Genomic DNA, 25,397 nt, shown 5'->3' on the forward strand with positions numbered 1-25,397 from the left:
GAGGGGAGCATACAGACCACCGGCCAGTGACTGTATGTTGGAAGCGGTGCAGGATCCAATCGGTGAGCAACGCTGTGGATGCAGTATATGGCAGGGTTTCACTGACTTAAGTAGAACACATCCGTGTTCCCCTGCGGCACTCTAGCATAGTGACAAGATGGGACGGGCATCTGCAGAAGTACGGTGGTCATATTGGTTAGGGAATGAAGCAGGGGTGTCTTAAGAGAGGAGGGGGCTGTGTGCATTCCCTGTATGGAGCCCCCTCCTCTGGCCTGGCTGGCCGGTCACCGCAGCATCAGTAGACTCTGGGCACTAGAGTGTGCCCAGAATCAGCTGCGCATGTGCAGATCGCCGGGGAAATGGTGCGGCCGCCATTTTCCCAGCGATTTCCACACTGTGCATGCGCAAAATGCCGGAAAAATGGCCGCAGCGGACATTTTTCTGTGTATTGAGCAGCGCTGAGACACCCGACGCGGGACCTCGGAAAGGTAAGTTTTAGATAATATGGGTGCTGGGTGTGCGGTGTGGGCCCCCCATGGACCCCGGGGCCCGAGCACACCACACACCCTGCACCCGTTATAGATACGCCACTGGAATGAAGTCACCCTAAAGGAGCCAATATGGAGACTGCACAGCAGCGTTCTCCTGGCTTCAAAAAAATTACACAGTAGGAAGGGGCAAAGCTTTACGGCTATGTGTCAAAGTAACTGTACATTGTAGGTTTACATTAGATGTATTGTTTTTCAAAACTGCATGACAGGTACACTTTATTAGAATACCAAAGACTCAAAATACACTATACTCTGCAAAGCTCTAAAGTGCATGATACATTATTATATACTGTATTTAATATCCACAGATGAAGAACTGAGGTCATAATGAGCAGAAAGTGGCCTAAACCACAAGGCTGCCCCAAGAGTCAATCACATATTGTTTATACTATCAGATCTATACAGGGGTAGGGTTAACAAAGGCTTTAAGATCTGTTGCCTTGCTGGGCCTAAGGCCGGGTACACATCAGAAGGACGGGCAATTGGCACGATGGTTGACCAAATTTCCCTTGAGCCCAAAATAAGCAATATTGAGCGTACACACTGTACAATCCTTCAACCGACAGAAGATCGTATACAGCCAAAGCGGAACGACATATCGCCTGGTCGACTGGTTGGCCGTACACACTACATGATGTGCACCACATCAATCATGATACCTTCTGACTGACCGTGCTGAGGATGTCGTATATACAATGCGTGCACAATTTTTCATACACACTACTACATAATATACATGCCCGAAAGAGGGACTGCAGGATAGAGGTCCAAAAGAGGGATAGCTATGATGTAGGAAACTGCTGGAACATCCAATGCCGGGGCATCCTGCTTAAAGTAGATATGGACTTCATAACATAGTGATTGAGAACATAATGCACTTCTAACGGGCTGCACTTTGCCTATGTGCTCAAGAACAGGACAGCAAAACCCTACGACATTGTGCATTATACACCTCTCCATTATAATGCGCCAGTGGACCAATGCGACAAGTCCAAGTAAAAAAGTTCATTAGTAATTGATGTAAACCTTAAAACCCAATCATGGACGGCCACAGGTTACGTGTAAGGGAGCCCGGAATGGCCCATTGCCCACCACCACTGTAAGAGAAGACTGTATTCCTCCAAGATGCCAAATACACATTGCGGGCACATAGCGCCATTTCTCACCTCAAGTATGTGACTCTAAATACATTTCCTTGACGTCTATTACATAACAGTATTGTGATATTTATGTTGTACTTTGAGTTTTTTTATTTTTTGGGGGATAGAAAACAAACTCGTAAATATTCTTGTGTGTGTGTGTGGGGGGAGCAATGAAATTTACGATCAGAAAATGGGGTATATATTTATTAAATAAATCCACATTGATATTATAACCTGCCCATGCTTATTCACAGAAATAAGCAGGTCAGAGGACCAACGATTGATCAACACCGACCATACTAATTACTTCCACCCCTTCTATAATCTGAACTTACTTATTTGGGGCCTTTTATATTTTTTTGTTATTGTTTAGCACTGATAAACAAGGGCTAAAGACGACAAAACCAGGCAGCTGCAATTACTGCCTCCTCTCATCCCCCGCTAATGTTATGTGTACTTCACAAGAGGCGTAAAGAATCACACAGAAATGGGGCACATCCCAAGTAAGCGCAGCGCACCTGCTCTCACGCCCCTCATTCCATTTTGACAAATCGGCCTCCCCCCCCATTTATTTTTGGCAGGACCCATCAGGCGGCCGGGAGGAAACTTCCTGTACCGCAATAAAAAAATGTATTTACAGAAAGGTTATAAAGGCCTATAAGATGGGACAGTATCATATCAACTAAAATCCATCAGTGGTCATATAATATATTTAGTAAAAGATATCAATATCTATATAAGGGCAGTCACTGTTTCGCCAGATAAAAATTATATACCTTTATTACTCACATACCACCAGTCTAACGGTAAATAATATATTTATATATAAAGATAAAATAAAAAAATAAATATATATATCCTTTTAATTTATAGAAAATAATAGGCTGAAACTATGCATGGGTTATGTAGTTTTTCTAAAATGTTGGATAGAGTATTTTCTAAATTAAATTATTGAACAGATATGGAAATATTGGACATTCATCGGATGTAAAATAAAAATACGTATTTTATTTTCACCACGTTATATGAAAACCAATCATAAAAGAGGTTAGAAAACCAGAAATAAAAAAGGAGCAAATTAACAAAAAAAAGTAGAAACACTTCAGTATATCTATTTTACTTTATGTGCTCCCGAGAAGTCAGAATGGGCTGGATTTTATGGTCTGAGATGACATTGTTGTAGGAGATTAGGCAAATTTTCCTTGGCTGATTCAACAACTTATCCCAAAATAAGAGCTAGTCAAAATGTTATGATGTTAACATTGTTAAAATGTCGACATTGAACATGGCGGCATGTGCAGAATGGTGACATGTGAAATACCGACATTCTGTATGGACCAGCTCCAGAGGTTTTGGGTTAGGCTGCAGGAGGAGAGGGTTAGAAGACAGCAACAGAGGTTTAGGGTTTGGTTGTAGGCGGGGAGGGTTAAGGTTAGGCTATGGTAGGGGAGGGTTCGGGTTAGGCTATGGGAAAGGAGGGTTAGGAGACGGAAGGGGACTATGGTTAGGCTTTGGGAGGGGAGGGTTAGGCACTAGTGAGAGGGTTAGGCATTAAGATGAGGGTTAGCATAGGCAAACGCAGGGGGAAGGGGGGTCTGTCTGCCTGGAAACCCCCCTCCCCAGCCCACACCATGACCACAATAGAAATAGTAATATAATGGAATTTTACTAGTGCTGCATGTTCTTCTCAGTATCATAAATGAAATAAATAGCACCACCTGTGGATCTTTTAACATGCATCAGCCAGTAATAAATACACCTGTGCACCAATTAGGGGATTTGGAAAACATGCACTGTTAGGGATACACTGCTATAGAGCCCAATATTTACATGTCCAGGGCAGTGCTAGGTTCTTCTGCTGCTCCCCCAGACTCCCGGACTTGCTCCCATGCCCTGGAATGGTGCCCACATCTAAAATAAAAACATTCAACTCAGGTAGGATGGCTTAATGCCGCATTTAATGGCTTACTGTGATCGTTGGTCCTGTATATGCTGGAATTATGACACACAATACACTTTGTATGATGCATATTAAAGCTGGATTAGTGGTAATTAGGCCCTCTTCATGGACTGAATGATGAAGAGGGATTTGGAAAAACCCCTCTAGAGATCCTGCGTTTGCCGCTGGTTAGGGTTATAAGATGGTAGGGGAGAGGGTTAGGCTGCAGAAGAGGAGCGTTAGGCACTAGGGAGAGGGTTAGGCTACGGGAGGGTTAGGCTCTAAGGGGAGAGTTAGGGTTAGGAGACAGGAGGGTAGAGTTAGGGTTAGGCATTAAGGAGAGGGTTAGGGATAAAAGACGGAAGGGGGGTTAGTGAGGCACCATGGGGAGGGTTAGGAGAGGGAAGGGGAGGGTTAGGCACTATGGAGAGGGTTAGGAGACAGGAGGGTAGAGTTGGGGTTAGGCACTAAGGAGAGGGTTAGAGGTAAAAGACGGGAGGGGGGTTAGTGAGGCACTATGGGGAGGGTTAGGAGAGAGAAGGGGAGGGTTAGGCTACAACACTAGTAGGATGGTTAGGCACTAAGGGGAGGGTTAGGCTATGGGAGGGGAGAGTTAGGGTTAGGCACTAGAGAGAGGGTTAGGAGAGGGAAGGGGAGGGTTAAGCTACAACACTAGTAGGATGGTTAGGCACTTAGGGGAGGGTTAGGCTATGGGAGGGGAGAGTTAGGGTTAGGCACTAGAGAGAGGGTTAGGCTATTGAAAGGGAGACTTAGCGAGTTAGACTACGGGAGGGGAGGGGAGGGTTAGGGTTAGGCGATAGGGATAGACATTGATGGAGCCACTGGACTCGGTAAGTCACCACTAGATCACCAGTGACCTTTTGTCCACATTCTAATCATGTTAATATTTCATCAGTGTCGACATGATGAATGCTAACGTGGTCAATGACGATAGTTTGTGCATGTTGACATTACGATCATGTCGACATTATGAATGTCAAGAAAATATTCTACACCCATCTGAAGTATGATAACAAAAATACAGTACTTATGCAAAAAACAAAATTTCAAAAAAATCTGGTGTGGGCAAAAAAAAGTTAGCATTGCCAAGTGCATACATTTTTTACAAAATACAATTTCTGTGGCTACCAGTCTAATTAGATGGCCGGCGTGTGAGTTTCAGAACAGGACAGTGTAAAGCCGCTTAATACATGTGAACACAAACTGACAACTATTAAGATAAGGAAATCAGGTCCTTTTGCTGTACAATTAAACTGTCTGTAAAAGTGTCACCCTGGTGTCTTCATTAGAGACTAAAAAAAAAAAAGTATTATACAAAGAAGTTGCTGTTCTGTATAAAACCAACGTGAGCGCGAGCTGCTAAAGTATAGTGTTGCAAATAGAAAAGTGATGGCGAATCCGCAAAGGTAACGTGGAGGGGAGTAATGTGATATGCAACCAAGCTTATAATTAGAGATGTCACATTTGCCTCACTGCTTTAGGTACAAGCAAAATACACAGACAGCACTTTTTCACCTTGCAACAGCTAATTACGATTTCTCAAATTATTGCTTCTCCACGGATCCTAAAACAGACGCCTGTGTGAACTGTGGCTTTGGGCAAAAGACGGTGAATAGCGCGTCTCGGGAGAAGCTTCGACGACAGACAACTGTTCGCAATCGTCAGCTCTCCCCTGATCCTGAGTGTGCTCGGTGCTAGGCCAACGTGAGCAATTTACTGTATCAGTAAATAAGTCTATCTATTTTATGATTTACTTACTATTTTTATACAGTGCATACCGTTTTACATGGCGCTGTATCAATCCTTATTTAGCAGGTTTGACTGCCTGATACACTTCAGTTTTTGGTGCCTGGCACACATGGGGAATGTGATATCTATTCAGCATAATGTATTTTTAAGGCTGATTTGCTATATATATATAAAAAAAAAATTTATTATGTATTATCTATCAATAAAATAATCAAGGGGCAGCTGATCGATACTCAATTGCCCAAGCGATAATGGCACTTAGCTGTACAGATTGATTGACTGCCTGCCGTACCAGTCTTAGGATTTGAGCATGCTTGACCTGGCCAGTCTCCTCACGTATAAGCTATGGAAATAAAAGACTTTCTGGTCCATGGGCTTAAAAAAAAAAAAAAGTAATAATAATTGTAAAAAAATTATATAAACCCTATTATAATAAAAATATATTTAAAAACTATTCCCCAATGAAAAAAAAAATGCTTAATACATGTGACTCAAACTCTTTTGGGCCTCTGCCATCCTGGTTTTATAAAAGGTATTCCCAGGGGATGTAGTCAGGATCTCGACAGTCAAAATACAGACGTATCCCGATGCATTAGGGTTGGGTTTAGGCTGCCGAACGGGTCGGTTAGGGTTAGGCTGCCAAAGGGAACAGTTAGGGTTAGGCTGCGGTAGAGGAAGGTTAGAGTTAGGATGGCAAAGGGGACGATTAGGGTTAGGCTGCCAAAGGGGACGATTAGGGTTAGGCTGTCAAAGGGGACGATTAGGGTTAGGCTGCCAAAGAGAACAGTTAGGGTTAGGCTGCGGTAGAGGAAGGTTAGAGTTAGGATGGCAAAGGGAACGGTTAGGGTTAGGTTGTGGTAGAGGAAGGTTAGAGTTAGGATGGCAAAGGGAACGGTTAGGGTTAGGCTGCCAAAGGGGACGATTAGGGTTAGGCTGCCAAAGGGGACGGGTAGGGTTAGGCTGTGGGAGGGTTGGGTTTTGGTTAGAATACACACTCAACTTTGTCTGGATTTTTACCGTCGGGATTCCACTTACAGTTTTGTGACCGTCGGGATGGTCACTGCCGTAATATTGTATCCAACCCACTCCCAGCACAACCGACTCATTAAGGAAGATAACAGCACACCACCAAAACAATCAATTTTAAAGACTTTTAAAATCCAATTCCCCCAGGTAACTTACCCCCCCTCCCTCTGTGAATTCCCCCTCTAGCCCAATGGGGGCAATGCTGGCCATGTTGGGAACAATTTCTTTATTCAAAGTGGTCTTATAATGTTGACAATCATAATGTAGGCTCTATAGTATCGACAGCTTCTCCGTTCAGAGTGTCAGAGTGTGTCGACATGCATGATGTCAACTTGGAACATGTTGACATTGCCATTAAGTCGGCATGTTGAAATGTTGACAACTCACCCTAACCCTAAGATTTGTATTGTCAACATTTTAATCATGTCAACATTGAACAGGGGTTGACGTGTAGCATGTCGTCATGGCGCAGTTCAACATTATGGTATCGACATGATGACTGTATGGTAATTGTCAACATGATGGCTGCATTATATTTATATGATAATAGCTGAAGGATTAGGATCCCCTTCACTGGCAATTACTTGTTTGTGCAAAGGATAGGACTTTCGTCATGTGGTAACACCGGGTGACAAACACCATTGGCGCTATAATAACCTGACCGTGATGAGGGGCTTACAGCAATCGCGGCAAGACCCAAAATATAATAAAAAATATTTACAAAAGAAAACATAATATATTCTCGGAGACAGTGAGCACAGAATAAGTTCCATCAGTTGTAATAAAAATGTGTATGTAAATAATCATTAGGGCCCATTAAGGTTTTAAATGTTCCCTTCGTCGCCTGACACCGACTCTCATATGGCGAACGTGGAGCACATTTAAACAAAACACTATTTACAAATAAAAAAGTAGAGTAGGCGGCAGTTAAATCAATGCCACGTTTATGGGGACTTTTTTTGGGGGGGGGGCACGGGTTAGACAGGGCCATTTGCCACCAGCCATTAATAATGAAGGGGCTCTCGGACTGATGCGCTGCTCTGGATCATCATGATTATAACTATGGTGTATAACTATTCAGGGCAGGGTTTAATTTAATTTAAAAGAAAATCTGAACGGACGGGGCCCCATCTAATTTTCCACACTGACCCCACGAAAGTGACAACTATAGATTTTATGCAATTACTACGCTAACCCAAACAGCCAGCAGTGAATTATATAACCCACACAAAATCCAGTCTACGGCGGCAGAAGCATCAAATTCTTAGAAATACTGATATTCCCCATATTACATAATAAATATATGGAGGAATCACAACCCCCCCCCCCAAAATCCAATATGAAATAGTGACCATATGATTTTATAAAATATAATATGCAGCACACAGTGCAAATACGTTATTCTTTATGTACTTATAAAGCAATACATTTTTATCCCATAATTTATAGAACAAGGTACTTGATGATGTCTTCCTGCATATATATATATACCTCCATATACAAGTCGATGATTTATTATAAGTCGATGATTTATTATACTATTCAGTACATCAGTCATTTTTTTTTTACTGCAGTTAGTCCATATAACACTTTATTCTCATCGTAATAACTTCAGATTAATAGATTACTAATATCTGTAGATCATCATCACCAATACATCGATTTTTTTCCTAACATCTCAGAATTAATAATAAAAGCAGAACAAGAATAGCCTTAAAACTGGATAGATTATGCCATTAGATTACTATACAGTATCTGCCTCTTTGAAAAAGGATCCCATTCCTGCAAATAACTTTGCAGATGAGCTCAATTCCTGTCTTTTCCCGCTCACTTACAGAACTGATTAGTATATGGATTTAAAAAAAATAAAAACATATCTGCCATATAATCTATGATACATAACAAAATTGCAAAGCTGTAAAAACTCATAGCAGCCTACGCAACTCGTACAGAACCAAATGGACCAACTGTCCCTACTTTTTGTTGACAGTCGGAGGATAGAAGATTTGTCTCTGGATGGGCAGATGATTCTCTGTACAACACAACTATTACTCTTATTCAAATGCAGTTCTTACTATATATATATATACATATATATATATATATATATCCTTATTGGAAAGGCTTAAATAATTTTCATGTGTTGCCAGGCCAGTCTAGTCTAATGACGTATGGATAATATCGCACCTATGAGAATAACATGACGATGCACAAAGGAAACCACATTTTTTGTTGTCGTCAAGTTTCTGTAATAACAACGGGGGGGGGGGGGGCAAATTAAGCTATTCAATGACAGTATGGGGCGTGCAAGATGTAATCCAAACACTGCGTTAAACGGACTGTCTACAAATCAGAGTTGACACAGCAGAACATTCGGTACGTAAGGATTTAGTTTTACAGGCAGCTCCAGCCTTCGGACACTGCAGATCTGTCAGGGAAACGTAGGCATGTAGTGGCTCGTCAAGCTTGGTACTGGAATCGTTAATGTGCTTTGCTGAAGATAAATAAATAAATAAGGCCGGCGAACAGCGCAGGAGGGGGGGGGGGGGAACGTTCATTGAGATACAGCTGTTTTATACAGGCTGACACCTGGTTTATCAAGCACACAAGCTACTGATGCACTCACAGCCAACACTAGGCACTCAGAGTCCTCGCTGGAAAATAAAGATGTTCTCTCTCTATCTCTTTTTTTTTTTTTTTTGCCATCTATGTAAATTTCACAATAAATCCGTCGCGCAAATCTCTTTGAACATGCAAATCCATAAATCATCATTATGCTGACAAAGGAGGGAAGTATCTAGTGAACTGAAGGCTCATTTTATCCCAAAGCCCCGCTCAGGTATGGGGCTGTGAACTTTGGGCTCCCTTCCAAGGCGTTACAGAATGTTCCCTTGCTTATGATTAGCGCGGCCGCGAATTTCTAGTGTGTTTTGTAATTAGTCAATTGGGCGTTTGGTCAAGTCAAAAAAGGAGAAGAAAAAAAAAAATAGGATTCGTTTCTTTTCAGCTGCTATTTAACTTTTCCACCTCTGGTGCTCATTTGGTATGCTCCACTGAGCCACTAATGAGGGTTGTTTTCAGTGACCGGTACGGGGTAAGGAGATTGGGGTAAGTGTAGTAAACAGAAGATGCCCCCCCCCCCCCCTGCCTCTCTGCTTACAGGCTCCCACGGTGCTCAGCTCCTGGGATTCTCCCATTCTCTTCTCCTTACAGCCAGGGGAACCTCAACACCAACATTCGTGTGATTTAAACACGCACGTCAAACAGTAACACGCGCCCATTGCAGAATACACTTTATGGTCCTTGGCTCTTATTGATGACGCACAAGATCTCTGACACAGTGACCCAGTGAACAAATAAGAAAAGACTTGGCAAGTTCAGCGAGTGCTTATTCCACGCGGACCCTCTTCTGCTCCCTAAATACACAATCTGTGTCTAAAAAGGGTGGTGGGGAGTAGAAACTTTGCACTTGTTTTTAGGACAGTACGCCTCATACTACACTGTATCGCCACTTTTGCAGCTAGATCCTCCTCTTTTAATGCTAATCAGTCAAAGTGGAGAAAAGGGCGACATTTTTTTTTCCGCTTCATCCATCCATATTAAGAAAGTAGGAAATGGTTTAGTCTGAAGAAACCATAGAAATTTATTTTCTGTAAAAAAAAATTACAAAAGTAAAGGCTTCTTTCCGAATTAAAAATAATGATATTTTACAGCCAAAATAATGACTCTTTAGTAGAATATGACGTAAAAACACGATCGCCATTCCTCCAGTATTATATAGCATGTTCCTCAATACCTCTATGGATATAGAGCCCAAATAAATAAATAAATATACAGACATAATACAAAATGAATCCACGGCACCCTGATTTTCCCATTGCCTTATACAATGAGAAGAACGCATTTTAGTGTAAGGCCACAGCACCGTTTTAAGAAGACAAAAATTTACACGTGACAGTATTGAAATGAAATGCTTTGGTTTTGCTTTGCAGCAGTACGGAGACAGCACATTACAGTACATAGCATGATGGCTTTACGCAGGATGATTGGCGGATTTGGTGAAAAACCTCCACATACACGATATACTGTAGCTCTGATACAAGTATGATCAATCTCAGCTTAGTGCCGGCGACTTTATACCACATTGCATTTAACTTATTGCCAGACACAACTACAACCATTTAGCTATATTGAATTTGCAAAGCCTTTGTTTTTTTTTTTTTGTTTTTTTTAAATAAAACAAACAGCATAGCAGGGAACAAACTTAATGAAACTAAACTTTTACACAACACGTTTTCTTAATAATCTGTAGAAGTTGCAATTCTCACACATAATGTGTTAAAAACCAAAACGGGTAAAACAAACACCACCTAAACCTATTGGCATTGCCGGGATCATCTATCACACCCCATATCAGCAACATTGCACAGTTAGAGAATCAGATGGGGAGTGTTACTTACTGAGGAGGGTAACCCCGGGGGAACTTTTCTAACTTTCTTTGCTTGCACCTCTGTCAATGGTAAAAAACAAAACAAAAAAACGAATCAAGAGAGAGGTTTAAGGAGACATGTTCCCATCCATTCCACTGCAAACAAACCAGAATTCTTATTACAAGTATTCTGTATATTTGAGCTTCCAGAGTTCTAAATGTTTTTTTTTTGTTCCCCCATACTTCTTAATAAAAAAAAAGTTCATATTCTCTATATAAAACTATTAAATACAGTAAAAGAAGCATAAACCCACAATTTACCCCATTGCCCAATTAGCACATGGTTATTACATACAGGAATGGGATTTATTATCCAGAATGCCGGAAACCTCCTGTGTTCAGAAAAGGGTTTTCAATCTGTCATTTGGGTCATCTTGCACGATATAAACTAAATTACATTTAAATGAGAAAGCAGTGCTCCTCACAGTGACTGCATAACTACACTCCCAGTGAGCAGCTTTGTGTCTGTCTGACATGATTATCAATAAAAATTGTTATTATTATTTACTATATTTTTTTGGCTGGATTTTGGAAAAGTGGTTTCTGAATTAAGAAATTGCATCACTGTATTTTATTTATTTATTTTTATTTTTTAAACCCTTCATTCCGAGGGTGGCTTTGATGCCAGAATCTCACACTGGGTATATAACCAGCACACAATAGTCAGATCTGCAGGGAAAGGTCTGCACAGGTAACAGCTGAGCTTTACTTCCTACTTCCCCCCCCCCCCCCCTGGACACAGGCGGCAGCCAATGCAAGCTGAGACGGTGGGTAATAGAGAAGTACCGGAAGGCTGCTGTTATTGTCTGCGTCTCTGTGGGGTACATGGTTTATCAGAGTGTAACTGGATACTATTACTAGGCAGAGAATATAGATAATACTCACCCATGGAGCTGCTGTGAAAAGGCCTCCTCCTGGAGTTATTGCTTGAATAATGATAGTACTGAGAACCAGGCTTTGTGGGTGAGAGAGCCCCTGAATTGCCAATGTCCATCTCGCCCCCAAGAAGGCTTTGCTGAAAAGGACAGACGTGAAAACAAGATAATCATATTCCTTCCTTTGTTTTATAACTCTAACAAACCAAAACAAAGCCTAAAAACCATCATCAAGCTAAAATAACTATCAGAGAAACATATTTTATGGTTCGTTAGAGAGATTATTAATCTTTCCAAGGTCGGCATTCCAGGTTACTTTCTGGGATGAACCGTCAGTGTAAGGGCCTGGGACTCACAATCACTATTTTCTCCCCCCATCAGGTTTATTCTGTGATCTTTTGAAGCACAGACAACACAAAAAAGGCAACGTGCCAACAGCACGTTCTAGGACTGCAGCCTGCTCTGCGGTGCACACTTGTGTTTGCTTTTATTGTGTGTGTTTTAAGTGGCATAGTGTCCTTTCTTTTGATTATTTTATGCTGCTTTTTCAATAAAAAAAATTAAATAAAATAAGAAAAATACCAAAGACAAAAATAGATGGCAAAGCAGGAATAACATCTAAAATTAAGGCACCCCCATAAACTCCCCCCCCCAAAAAAATAAATAAAGATTTAAAACACCGGTGTGCCCAGGCTCCCAAAGCGTTACCCCATACATCAACAAAATAAATATAGATAAGCACAATCGGTAATTATTTTTTCTGGGATAAAATTAGTATTTGCTTTTCCCTGTGCTGTAGAACTCCAAAGGGTTAAACTTTTCCCTAAATTTAATTGTCTGCTATTATCAAAACACAGCTACGGTAAGTGCATACAGGAGACGCGAAACTTCACAACGCAGTTAATGATATTAGTAAAGATCACTATTGCAAATGGTGTGGAGAAGTCTCTTCCAATGCAACGAGATTCTAACAACGCAGTCATCTCTGATGAACAAATAATTGCAAAATGTTCCAAACAGCATAAGATGGCAATAAAAGGTAATGCATTAAAGTTAATCATGACAGCGCAATATATTTACTATTTGCTACAAACTACATTGAAACTTACCCATAATATACAAGTCCCTTGATTACACCTAGCATTGAATACATTGTTCTTTTAATTGTTCTGACATGAGATAAGCCAGGTGCAGATTCCACCATTTATATTAAGAACAAATTTATAATTTGAAAAGGAAAATTTTAAAATTAAGGACCAAAAAAATAAAAATTAAAAATAAATAAATAAAAAAAATATAGAACTTTATCTTTACTTGTAATCAACTTTTACCGACTGAACTAATTACTGTACTTGATAAAGTACAGAATGTGTTTTGCCTAATCTAAATTCTAATCACCGTGTCACTCACAACAGACTTAGTAATGCTTCACTAACGCACTATTCACATGCAAAATACTCTAAATGGCCCAATTATGACTGGAGCTCCTGTTCCATGGTTAACCCACTGAGAACTGAAAAATTTCACAAGCCACTCACCCATTAAAACAAAGAGCCCTTGTTTTAAATTAAGTCAGTCTTTTTTTTTTTCTTTCTAAATAGCTCAACAAAGTGGCATCTCTTCTGCTCAGATCAGTTGGTCAAATACAACCCGCAAGAGGAAAATGTGAATATTCTTCTTCCAGTACAACCTCTACAACTTTGCAATGTGTAAGGTATTTCCTAAAACTTAAGCAGAAGTTGATATACAATTACATGGAAATGGATTGAAGAACATTCAGGATAAGATTTCATTATCATATTCTGGACCAGAGATAAAATATATTTATACAGGGACTGATCAATAAGACCATGCCATGTTGTTTATACTCTTCAAATGGGGTTGTTAGATATTAGGAAGCTGATTCTGTGGTTTTGAATATAATAAATATTTAATTATTATTCCTTATTTGACTTCTACATCAAGGGTGCATCAATGTAGGTGGAGTGCAAAAATCAATAAATCTGCTTACACTGTGTTTTTAATAAAAATAAAATATCCCATAAAACATTATGTAGGGTAGTGTATTAATTCTAAGTAAAATAGAGGGAAAATAATATTTATAAGATAATGTAAAGGGATTTTTTTCTATAACAAGGTATAAAATATATCTGAGCTGCACTAGGGGGCGTCAGAGGTCACATAAAGCTTCATGCCCCAATGAACTTATCTTGCAGACATTAACTTTGTGCTGATGATTGTGTACCAGTTTATTTTAATTCTGGAACAAGATAAATTATATTATACAAATAAACGGAATGTAGTTTAAACCCCGGCTGTTGGGATCCCGGCGCTCAGAATGCCGGCGCCAGAATCCTGCCACCAATTAGAATCCTGGTGCCGGTATCCCGATGGTACGTAATGGTGGTAGGGTTAGAGGTTAGGCACTTGGGAGTGATGGTTAGTGGGGTAGGGGGTGGTAGGTTTAGGCTGGGTGGGGAGGGTTAGGTTTAGGCAACAGGAAGGGAGGTTTAGGGGTATGAGTAGGGTTAGGATAGTTACAGATAGTTGTCTGTATCCTAACCCAGTCGGCATGCCGGCGTTGGGATCCTGAGTGCCGGCCTCTCGTACCCAACCCAAATAAACTGCAGACTACTTAATAGCGGCTAGTTAGTAAAAATAAGTCAGTGAAAGATGGGATTTTATCTTAAGTAGAGTGTTGGACAATGTCTGGACACATTCGTTAGGATGTCCATACTTTGGAATCTCCATTATGTTCGGTGACCAGGCCTAATTAATGAATCTGATGGGACATCACCAGAAAAGTCAAACAGTGACCAGATATAGTGAGATATGGTCATCGTCAAACAGGGTCTACCATCCATCCTGATTGATATATGATAGATACCAATAAAATGCTGACTGGGATTTGGGCTTTCGAGTCCATACAAGCTGCAATTTGTAGCCAATTAGGTCAAAAACAACCTAATTGGCCATCACAATTGCAGCATGCGTGAGAACATTAACTCAGAAGGCGTAATCTAAAAGCTGCCCTAATCATGGTCTTTCCCAACACTGAAGCCCCCCATACACGTTGCGATATAGCAGCCGATCCGACAGATTGGTATAATTTTGCTGCTATATCATACCATGTATGGGCATGATATCAGACAGGTGGTCTCATTCAGACCCGCTTGCAAGCGATTGAGCGCTCGCAAGCAGGTCAATGTTGGGCTCTACGCACGCACACCGGCTGCACTGTGCATACGCAAGCCCCGGAGCGAGAGAGAAATTCTTTCGCTCCGGGGCTCACTACAAAAGGTGCGGCTGTTGATGGTGATCAACACCTCACCCCGTTTTGTAGGTGTGGCGGAGGGGTGACTTCACAAATGGTGGTGTTCCCAAACAAACGCCTGCCGTTTGTGGGCGGCCCCACTGACATCACCAGTGATGTCAGCGGGAAAGCTTCCGGCTCTATTAGAGCCGGAAGCTCTCTGGGGCTTGCGGCAGATGAGACCCTACCACAAGGGTCTCGTCACAAGCCCCGATGGTCGCGATGGTCTTGACCATCGCAACCATCAACCTGGCCGCTCGCTAAAAGCTGTGGGTGGTCACCCACAGCTTAGAGAGCGGCCAGGAGGCCAGCTCTTTTTAGTGATGCGGCCACCCTCATTCAGAGCGAGCGCTCGCATTTTGCGAGCACCTCTGAATGAGGTCCAGAGCGCGCTCCCGTGGGGTCGTACATCGCTCCTCCAGATCCTTCTGCAGGTTCTGGGGATTGCGATGTACGATCCCATGCAGCGCTATGCGGGTGGGGGAGGCGGGTGCTGGCATATCGGGCGGTTGGCTACCCAATCGCACAATTTGTGGGGACCTGCCGATATGTCGTCCGTCGGATCCCCGTCGCGAGGTGCATATGGCACCATGTATGGGGCCTTAAGTCTAGCAGGTCAACATGTGAATGTCCCATCTCTGCTCACAAAATGGAACCAAATACAGTCTGCATTGTAGAGTCTCAGGAGTGTGAGCTAGGGAAAAATAACCATCCCCATGGAAATGGCGAAGTTACTTTGTACAATTCAAACCACAACCTCCTCGCACAAGTTTAACAGGAGTACTATGGTGCCCATTCATCACTAAATGTACTGTACTTAGTCATTAGTAATTTTCACCTACATTTATTAAAATCCAGGTGTAGTAGCTATTACGCAATCACTAATATCTCTTGCTTACCCTTTACCTCTGATACTGACTGCAGTCCCTATGGGACCTTCATTCATCAAACTCCAAAAACGTAAAGTTTTGGGAGTTTGACAGCAGGAACCTATGCCATATTCAGGTGGCATTGGATCCCGGAGCCCTGTTCCTATGGAACCGGCAGTACAAAGTTCTGCAGGTGTGTTAGGGATCACGGGGACAGCTATTTTTCGGAGCAGCTGTCCCTGCACTGGAGCAATATTAAACACTGCAACTTGTGGTCGAGTCTGATACCAAAGTATTTGGGGGCATTAACAAACCAATATTTGAAACAGGACGTCTAACATATGTTTCTTCTGTGATGAGAAACATTCTCACTGTTCCCGCTGACCTGGTCTTCCCTCTTGCATTTTCTTGACTCCGCGCTGCCTGAGGGAGAGCTGAACCCCCAGGTAAGAGGGTATAATTTGGTTGGAATTATCCTGTAAAAGGCTCCTAAATCCCCACTCATTGTGATGCTCAGGAGACTGACTTTTTTTTTTTTCTCACAAAACAACTCTTCTCCTGCTCCTGGAAATTATAGTCTGGTGTCACATATTTACCCGTGCTCTACACAGAAAGCTGTAATCATCCACATCCCCGTGGCTGTCACTGCTCAGCCTGACAACTAATAAGGTAGAGATTTGGTAGCCAGCCAAGTGGTGACAAATAGGGAGGACTCACTGGAAATCGCTTCTACTTCTTCAAGTTGACAATACAGAACCTGATCTAAAGCACGGAGAAAGCATTGATGATATCAGCCTGTGCCGTATGACAGTGTAGTGATATACACTAGCCGGCGGGTTTTTTACGGGGATCTTGCATGTAAATGTACTGTTTTTTCAAAGGAGGATGGGGGATGCAGTCTGTAACATACCTCATTACAGTCTAGTTTTTGTAGGACTTTCAGGGACCATAGCAGATGGCTGCTGCTGGATGAGAGCTTGAGCCAATGGGTATAGTATGGGTGGGTTTTAATTTGGGCTACTGAATACCAGGACAGGGCCGGCTCTAGGGGTGTTCGACCTGAGCGGTCGAACAGGGGCGCCACCCATAGAGGGCGCACCCTTTCTCTGCATCCCGATTTCAGCTGGACAGTACTGTCCTGCTGTTCCACCCGTGGGCCGTAGTGGCCTGCGGGTGGTCATATAGGGGGGTTGGGGACCCCCACCGCCGCAGCTGTGCGGCGGTGCCAGGACCCCGGAGTCTGAAAGGATGCTGCATGCATGCGCGTGGCATCCACTCAGTACCGTGAGAGGGCTGGGGGAAGCCCAGCTAGTCAGGTTCCCCCCCAGCCTGACATTATGTGGAGGCGTGCCATGCGGGCACGCCCCTCAGACAACCTCACGTATGGTAATTAGGCCACGCCCCCAATTTTGGAGCACTCGGCCGGCATAAGATGCTATTAGCTCTGAAGCCGGCCCTGTACCAGGACGTGTGTTAATGTGTATTGAGTAATGCAAGGCCAGTGGCAATGGTTTATAGTTACTGTCGGCATAAAACAAGGCACTAAAACTTCTTAAATACTAGACCATCTTTCCTCTGAGAGAGTGTTTAGTAGCAACAGCTCAGTAGCCCCATTATACCACTCTGGTCAGGGGGAACCTCACCACCTTCCAAGGCAGTCGGGGTGTCAAAACAGTCCCCCATTATGTGCATACTCCCCATCTGCCGTATTTTAGGACAATATGAAGGATATGCCCCCTTTGTCCTGACTCCCAGGAAAGTGGAGCAATATATCCCTGCACATGTTTTGCGTTTGGCAGTGCAAGGGTGTTTTACCAGGGGTTGAAATCAGCCTAGTGGATCAGAAGTTCTGACATGTCCCCGGGCCGTTGTCATCCCAATGGTGACATCTACCATCAGAGTCGTAACTGGCTATGGGCAACCGGTGCTCTCTGGGCGGCGCCGCCAACCATCCACGGTCCCTGTATCTGGCTTGTGCGGAACAGAACCCTGCAGCCAGAATCACAGATACAGTGCTGCCCGGAGCTTCATCTGGATATAGCCCCCTGGAGCATCCTGAAGATGATGTCATGAACTGCGGGGGGCGTGGCCGGTACTGGGCGCTGTAACTCTGAGTTACGGCGATGTCTACAATGGATGCACGTGTCACAAACAATTCTGAACTGTGTGGTAAATTCAGTATCTGTAACTACCTCCATCACACAAACACATAACATTTCCAATCTGGCTGACCAGTCTGTAACCAACCATCTCTTGTACAAAACTGTTCAAATAGGCATGATAGAATATCCCTCAAGCTTTTAGTTTGGGAAAGTAGGACAAATGAACGCTGGTGGCACTTTCATGGCATTGGACTGCTACCCCACACTGTTAGCCTCATCTAAATGCACCCTTTTCATGCGGTGCACACTACAGCAGGTGCGCACAACCCATTCACGGTTGCTCAGCTATGAAGAGAAGCGATGAACGGAACATACCTCAATAAAATCAGGAATAGCCCATCTAAATCAGGACAGCTGGCAGGTATGCAACAGTAATGACTAGCGCTGTAACTACAACTATTGGGCCTGATACAGAGGAGGACACAGAAGTGGCCGTGTCATCTTTATGATAATGCCGTATACGATTTTGTTCAAGATGAAACACCCACTTGCAGTGGTGCAAATCCGTCTCGGCGTGTCTTTAGAAACACCATCGGTGCACCATGAAAACTTGCAACAGGCCTATGGCAGGCAAAGTTTTTCCGTCTGAACGGGTTGGGTACACCCGACGCTGGCATCCCGTAAGGGATAGAAAACCGACACTTGTTGGTCTGTATGCTAACCCTTCCCCTCTCCCTACCCTAACCCTCCCTGGTGCCTAACCCTAACCTCAACCCCCTCAGTGCCTAAACCTAACCTCCCCCTACCGCACCCTAAACTAACCCTCCCCCCTTAGTGCCTGACCTTAACCCTAACTTTGAAACTTAACCCTTCCCCCAAACCCACTTCTTACCTCCGGTATCCCTGCAGTCGGGATGTTTTGCGCCAACAATCACCAAGATGCCGAACGTATCCCATCTAAACATGGCATCCTGTGTGAGTAGTTCTGTGTCTTTAGTCGCAGCTGCTGTCAGTGGCATGCACACAACACGCCCTCTTCAGCCTACTTCCCAATAACATCTACTGAAATCCATACGCTCTGCGTCCAAAGTAATTCTGCGTCTCTGTGTGGTAACCATCGGGATGTATGCACAGTGTGTCTTGGACACATGCGCGATACTTCGAACATCGCCCAACTGAGTGTATATTGGTGTAGTATGCAGTAAGCAATAGCCTCTGAAACAGGCCCAATATGTTAATAACATTAGATGAACACACCCTAAACAACATACAGACAAGCTGAGGAAAATCAGTGTGTAGGATCTGTTCCTTACTGGCTGTGGCATTCATACTTGAATTTCCAGTGTAGCTATTAAAAAGAATCACATTTAAACATATATTTAATGTTGTACTCAACTCCCAAAGTTGCTGAGGCTGAAGGAACTCTGGAGTCAGACTCAAGTAATAGCTGATAACAGAGAACAATTACTTGCACTCTTTTTGACAGCAATAAGATTGCATATCTAATGCATGTTATGTTATGTATGGTCATATAGGCTTACCTAGGGATGGCCATCAAATGGTAAACCATCAAAGGTGCCATCGGTGCTTAACATCAATGTCATTACTTTGCACCAACAATGGCCATCCCTGTCTCCATTCATGGCTATCCCTGCTATGGGGCATGTCAGGCTATAGGCCAATCAGGTATGGGCAGGGCTCATTGCAATGTTTTAGGGAGCGGGGCTAAGCTCCACACCCCCCTGTATTGGAAAAGAAACCCCCAAACCATTGCTGAAAGGCTACTATTGATGGCAGAGAACCATCGGGTCAAAAACCATTGACCATCAGTTTCAAACCAGTGATGGTTGTTAACCATAGATGGTCTATGGCCATCGCCAGTCTTACCTGTGTCTTTTGGTTGTAAGGGTCAGAAAACATTTATTCCCACTAAATGTTCTGTATAATAGGTATTAACGTTTATGCGATAAAAAGTAAATGAGACTTTGGGCAGGGTGCATCTTATGCTAAGGCATTGCGGCTCACCTTCCAGGTGGGAAAGTGTACTGAGCTTCACTTGGGAACTATAGAACAAAATGTATGTCTACTTATATTATTAAAGAGCTTGTAAATGGAATGCTACATATTTAGTATTGTTCAGCCTACTTCTCACATCCCTAACTGCCTGCAATAAAGGGAGAGATAAAGTATTCACAAACCATCAGCCTGCAATACTCATTCACAGCGCCATTTGGGGATTCTGTTTAGCCAAACGATCTTGCACAGGAAGAGTAATAATATTAACTCTATCGCTGCCGTCATGCACTGCGGCGCACTGTCGCGTAATAATTTAATGACCTGACTAGCCTCGGGTATCAGCCTCTCAAGGATTAGACACCTCACAATTAGAATATTAATTGGGGACCTTCAAATTTTAAATGTCACCCCCTTCCCCCAAAAGCCACTGTAAAAGGAAATGGGTTTCATCCTCGCTTCAAATTTCAGGTTTAGCTACTGTGTCAGCTGCCGGCCAAAAAGTGTCTTATTTGATCCTAGTAACAGGTTGTTTTTGTTTAATCTGTGGGATGTGCTTGAAAAGAACCATCAGGACTAGAGATGCTAATAAATATAGAACCATTACAAAATTAAATTTCTCCTCTTCAAAGGCGATGTGCATATTCACAGTATGTCGTCGATAGACCCAGGAGTCCAATCTGTAGTTCCAAATTTGCAGTTCATGTTTGAGGTGTACTTTTGACGCTCACGGTAAAAATGTGCTATTTGTCTGAAAATTAATATCGAAATGTGTTTTTATTTTTGAACAGTGAGCACAACTACAGATGTGTCCACATACATCTTACTTCCTTGCACGTTAAACAGCCCTTTTAGTCACATCATGTCGTGGCGTGACTCGGTAGCGTTGAGCGTATTTTTGTGCAGATTTTACCTTTAAATGTGTTTTATTTGCAAAGCGATGCAAATAGGACGCACAGATTAAAATGATATGCAGCATGGTTATGTTCTGTGTGCGACTGCGGATGTATCTGCAAACGAAATGCTACGTTACAGTGTCACAGCTGCTGACACTGTAACATAGCATTTCGCATGCAGATACACCCGCAGTCACACTGTAATACTGAACTGTAAGAGTTTTGAATTTCAATATCAAAATGTATCAATTAATGATTGAACATGGTTGAAGCAGTGAAATTGTTTCCATTTGAGCCCAATTTAGTTTTAATTAATGTTGAATTGGAGGGAATTGTCACATTTTTTAACCAGTCCGAGATTTGTCTCTAACATTTCTGCTCAGCACTTTCGATTATTGAAAAAAAAAGAAAAAAGCAAAAGGGGGCCCTGGAATCCTGTAGAGCAGGAGGCAGGCGATGTGTGGCACCCCAACTACTGTGTAACCACCTGCCACAGTTTTATCATCCCCTATCAGCAAAACTGTGGCAGGACATGCTGGGATGTACAGTTCCACAGTAACTGGAGTGCCGCACATTTGCTAACCCTGCTGTAAAGCCACTGGGCACTATGTAACCCCGGCATGAGAAACTCAGGAAAGTTTTGCAACAAGACTGATATATCATATATTATTTAAATGTATTAGTACTGCAAAATATGTGTAAAATAATATTTTAAACTGTATTCAACATAGACCTTCCAGCTGTTGTGGAACTATACATCCGAGTATGTCATGTCAGAGTTTTAGCATGCCCTAATAGCAAAACTTTGGCAAGGCTTGAGTAGTTGCACAACTGCATGTTGAATACCCCTGGTATACACTACCATATATTTCACTACCTATTTCATTAATTCAGTCCTTTGAATAATTAAACCGTAAATCTATAATACACACTAGTACCATATACACAATATGGGAATGATCATACATAACAGTATTATAGGTTATTGGTGTCACTATGGCTTCTGTTGATGTGCTTGGAATGATGAATGCTATATACCTCCAAAAATGTATCCAGGTAATATCAAAGAAACCAATCCCTCATCAGCACAAACCACACCCTCAATCTACACAAAACATCACCCCAACATGCTCAATAACACCAACATTTTGGCCCAAACCACACCCTTTATGTGAAGCCACACCCACTTCCCAGTAAGCACTGCCCCTTTCAATGTCCGCCAATTGTGAATGCCACACTGCAATTAGGACATTTGGGGGGGCATGACTTCATATGGCTAACATCATTAGACGCCAAATCAAAAATATAAATTTCCCAAGGGGTGTATTCTTGTGCCAGGTGGACTATTGTTGGGATCAGGTGACATTGCAGCCAAGAATAACAGGAGCTCAACAATCTAGCTCCTTGAAAAAGGTCTATGAGAAATGGATATTGCAGTTCGGTGTTCTCCTTCAATAATGCAGATAGCCTGAGGAAGTGGCCAGAAATCCATGAAACGCGTAGATAGCTATAGGGGAGTTAATTTTACATATTAACCCCTTTGATTTTGTTGACTTTTTAAGTCTAATAATGTATTTGTATTTATGTATTCCATGTACTAGTTTTTATATATTGTTTAAATAATGTCCTAATATGCCCTAACTCTACCAGAGGAAGAACCCTGCAAGGGCATACTAATGTCATACAAAAGTTATGCAATGGCTCCCCTGAAGCAAAGCAGAGACTCATTCACAGCGTCATCCAGCTCTAGCAGTAAGAGATGGATAAGATGGGAGCCTATTTGTAGATAAGTTTATATTTATCATATTAGGGTTCATTAATGTTTATGAAGAAGTATATATTAATGATAAAAATGCTCTATATGTGCAGTTTTATTATTTAAAATAAAGAAATTGTTCAAATTAAGTACTCTGACGAGAAACCCTTTTTATGCTGGACTGCCAGGGTAATAACATGAAATCGCAGCAAAAATTGCGTATTTGATATAGGCCCCAATGAGCTCCAAACAAAGCTAATCTGTTAATACAGTACAATGGAAAAATGTCCTAGCCTTAACAAATATCCCCAAATATATCTAATAAAAGCATATTTCGCTAACAAATTGTCAAACTTGAATTATATTTAATTGCAAACAGAAAAGTTCCACCATAAATTATCCGGGAAATGATACTAACATGAACATTAACTTGGCTCTCAACGATGATAATAACAGTTATCACTTGGATTATATAATGTTTCTAGGCTAAATATGTTTCAGTCCACTGCACTCTTAGGCATTTTAACAAATACTGTTTTACACGAGCTGACAACCACAGATAAAATACACAAAAATAATGTATGTATGCTACACATTCTAATTGATAAGGGCAGATACATTAGTAACATGCCTAAGTGAGTCTCGGTGACATTTGAATTTCATATCTTTGTAATAATTTAAACAAGAATCAAGTAAACATGTACATTTGCAGATCTCTTTGATTATCCCATGTAATTATTCCTATTGCTTATAATAAACCCAAAGTGCACCTGTTTTGTGAAATCCTATTTTTATGTGCTTTTGGCTGCAGTACCATAAGAAATGTGCCTTTTTGAATGATGAACACGGGCTCTATATTTAATTCACTCGTATTACGGTGTAAATAGGACATCGACACAAAGCAGGTAGCAGCTACTGAGGTTGCACTAGCTCAATATAGTTTTTTAAATTATCAGATTGGTACCATTCAGAAAACCATCCCTGGCGCTACAAAGCTGGAAATAGCCCGCTATCATATGCCACTCTCGGAAAAGACTGGCGAATTGGCCATTTTTGCAGTCCCCAAACAATGACATAGGGGGTCAAATAGAGGGACAGGCTCAGATTTCTGTATTGCTGCAGGTTTTTAATATGGCTGTTTTTTGGATGAATAACCACAATTACAACATTAATAGTCATTAATAATACCGCTGTCACACAGAATGTGTGACATATCCCGGCTTTTAAGTGCCGGGTGGGTTTGTGGACTGAGGTTGGGAATCACTGGCCTACAGCAAAGTTGTATGAGGACACATCTGTAGAAATATAATTTACAGAAGCATCAATGGACAATATCCTCACTATTAATGCTTTATAATAAAGTATATGTTTTGTTTTTTTTTTAGTTATTTTAACAATATAATTTTAAAAGCAAATTTTTCGAGACTAACCCCCCTTTCACCAAATTACCGGGTAAAGCACTTTTACCTGGTAATTTGCAGATCAACACGGGTTTTTTTCTGCGTGAAAGGGTCAACTTGGGTCGAAATTGCCAGGTCTGCGACCCTGCAGGTCACCTGTACTCAAGTATGGCTATCCTTAAAACCTGGACCGTTAGTGTGCCTTGAGGACTGTGGTTGGGAACCCCTGCTCTAGGCATGCCAAATATCCCCTCTTGGCATGCCAGACCACGCGACTTGGCCTCAGCAAGTGTCCATCAAGAAGAGACAAAACGACATTGCTAATGGTATGCAGTCGGGAAGCCGGCGGACCTAATCCCGACAGCTGGCTTCCCGACTGCTTAATCGCGGCGAGGGTTAAATGACAGGTGTCTATATATAGACGCCTGTCATTTTACCGAGGCCAGGAGACCGGCGTCCAGCATCCCGATTGAAGGGATGCCGGGCGCTGAGCGCGGATAGCCACACAGGGGGGGGTATGGGTTAGGTTTAGGTACCTGGGGGGACTTAGGGTTTGGCACCCCCCTGGGAGGTTAGGTTTAGGCATCTTCGTATTGGCCAGGGGCACCAGGGGCACCGTTGCCACCCGACATCATTAGCAAATGATCACTGGTCTCCTGTTTGCTCTGCGCAGTGTCCCGCAGACAGCTGTCATTAGTAAATGTCCCTGGTCTCCTTCCGTCGCCTCTGCTCTTATCAATGTCCTCCATTGATAATTAATGTGTATCAGGCTTCTTATATGTCCCTTTATATCAGAAACATTTAAAATTAGAGAGACTAATTTTTTTTTCTAATATATCTCTTCTCCCACAATACCCACTACATACCAATCACCACTTACTAAGTCCCATATGTCAACCTTGCAGGAAAAGAGTGCAACACCACATCAACCACAATGCTCTATTCACAAGGTAATTTGCATATATGCAAATTATCTTGCCCAATATGGACCTTGTTTGTTATTGATGCCCTCTTTTCCTGTGTTGTTGACATATAGAAATTAATAAACAGCGCTTGCATGTAATAAGTGTTGTAACTGGAATTTTTTTTTTATATATATATATATATATATATTTATTTTGTCTCCCTATTTCTACAGTTGTGTAAGTTGAACTACCCCCAGTGTAAGTACTAATAAATGTATCTTTTTCTCAGTATGGGGAATTGACCATGATCTTTATAGGTTGTGGATACTCAGGTGTTAGGCTTAAAGCTGC

The 25,397-nt window shown here is 42.2% G+C and overlaps 1 protein-coding gene across 9 annotated transcripts in view; it reads right to left on the reverse strand.

Annotated features, from left to right (window-relative positions):
• The window catches only part of TCF4 (transcription factor 4), a 431,493-nt gene that overhangs the window by 154,435 nt on the left and 251,661 nt on the right, over positions 1–25,397 (reverse strand). For 6 of the 9 annotated variants that reach the window (XM_088476442.1, XM_088476449.1, XM_088476441.1 and 3 more), the window contains 2 exons: positions 11,803–11,932; positions 10,889–10,938 (listed from right to left, as the gene is read on the reverse strand). The exons of the other annotated variants lie outside the window; for them this stretch is intronic. In XM_088476442.1, coding sequence (XP_088332568.1) covers positions 10,889–10,938; positions 11,803–11,932 — 180 coding nt within the window. The remainder of the gene's footprint in view (positions 1–10,888; positions 10,939–11,802; positions 11,933–25,397) is intronic. 9 annotated transcript variants of the gene reach the window in all.

This window comes from Taudactylus pleione, unplaced genomic scaffold (assembly GCF_031769625.1).
Source record: "Taudactylus pleione unplaced genomic scaffold, aTauple2 ptg000189l, whole genome shotgun sequence".
NCBI classification, from domain to species: domain Eukaryota; kingdom Metazoa; phylum Chordata; class Amphibia; order Anura; family Myobatrachidae; genus Taudactylus; species Taudactylus pleione.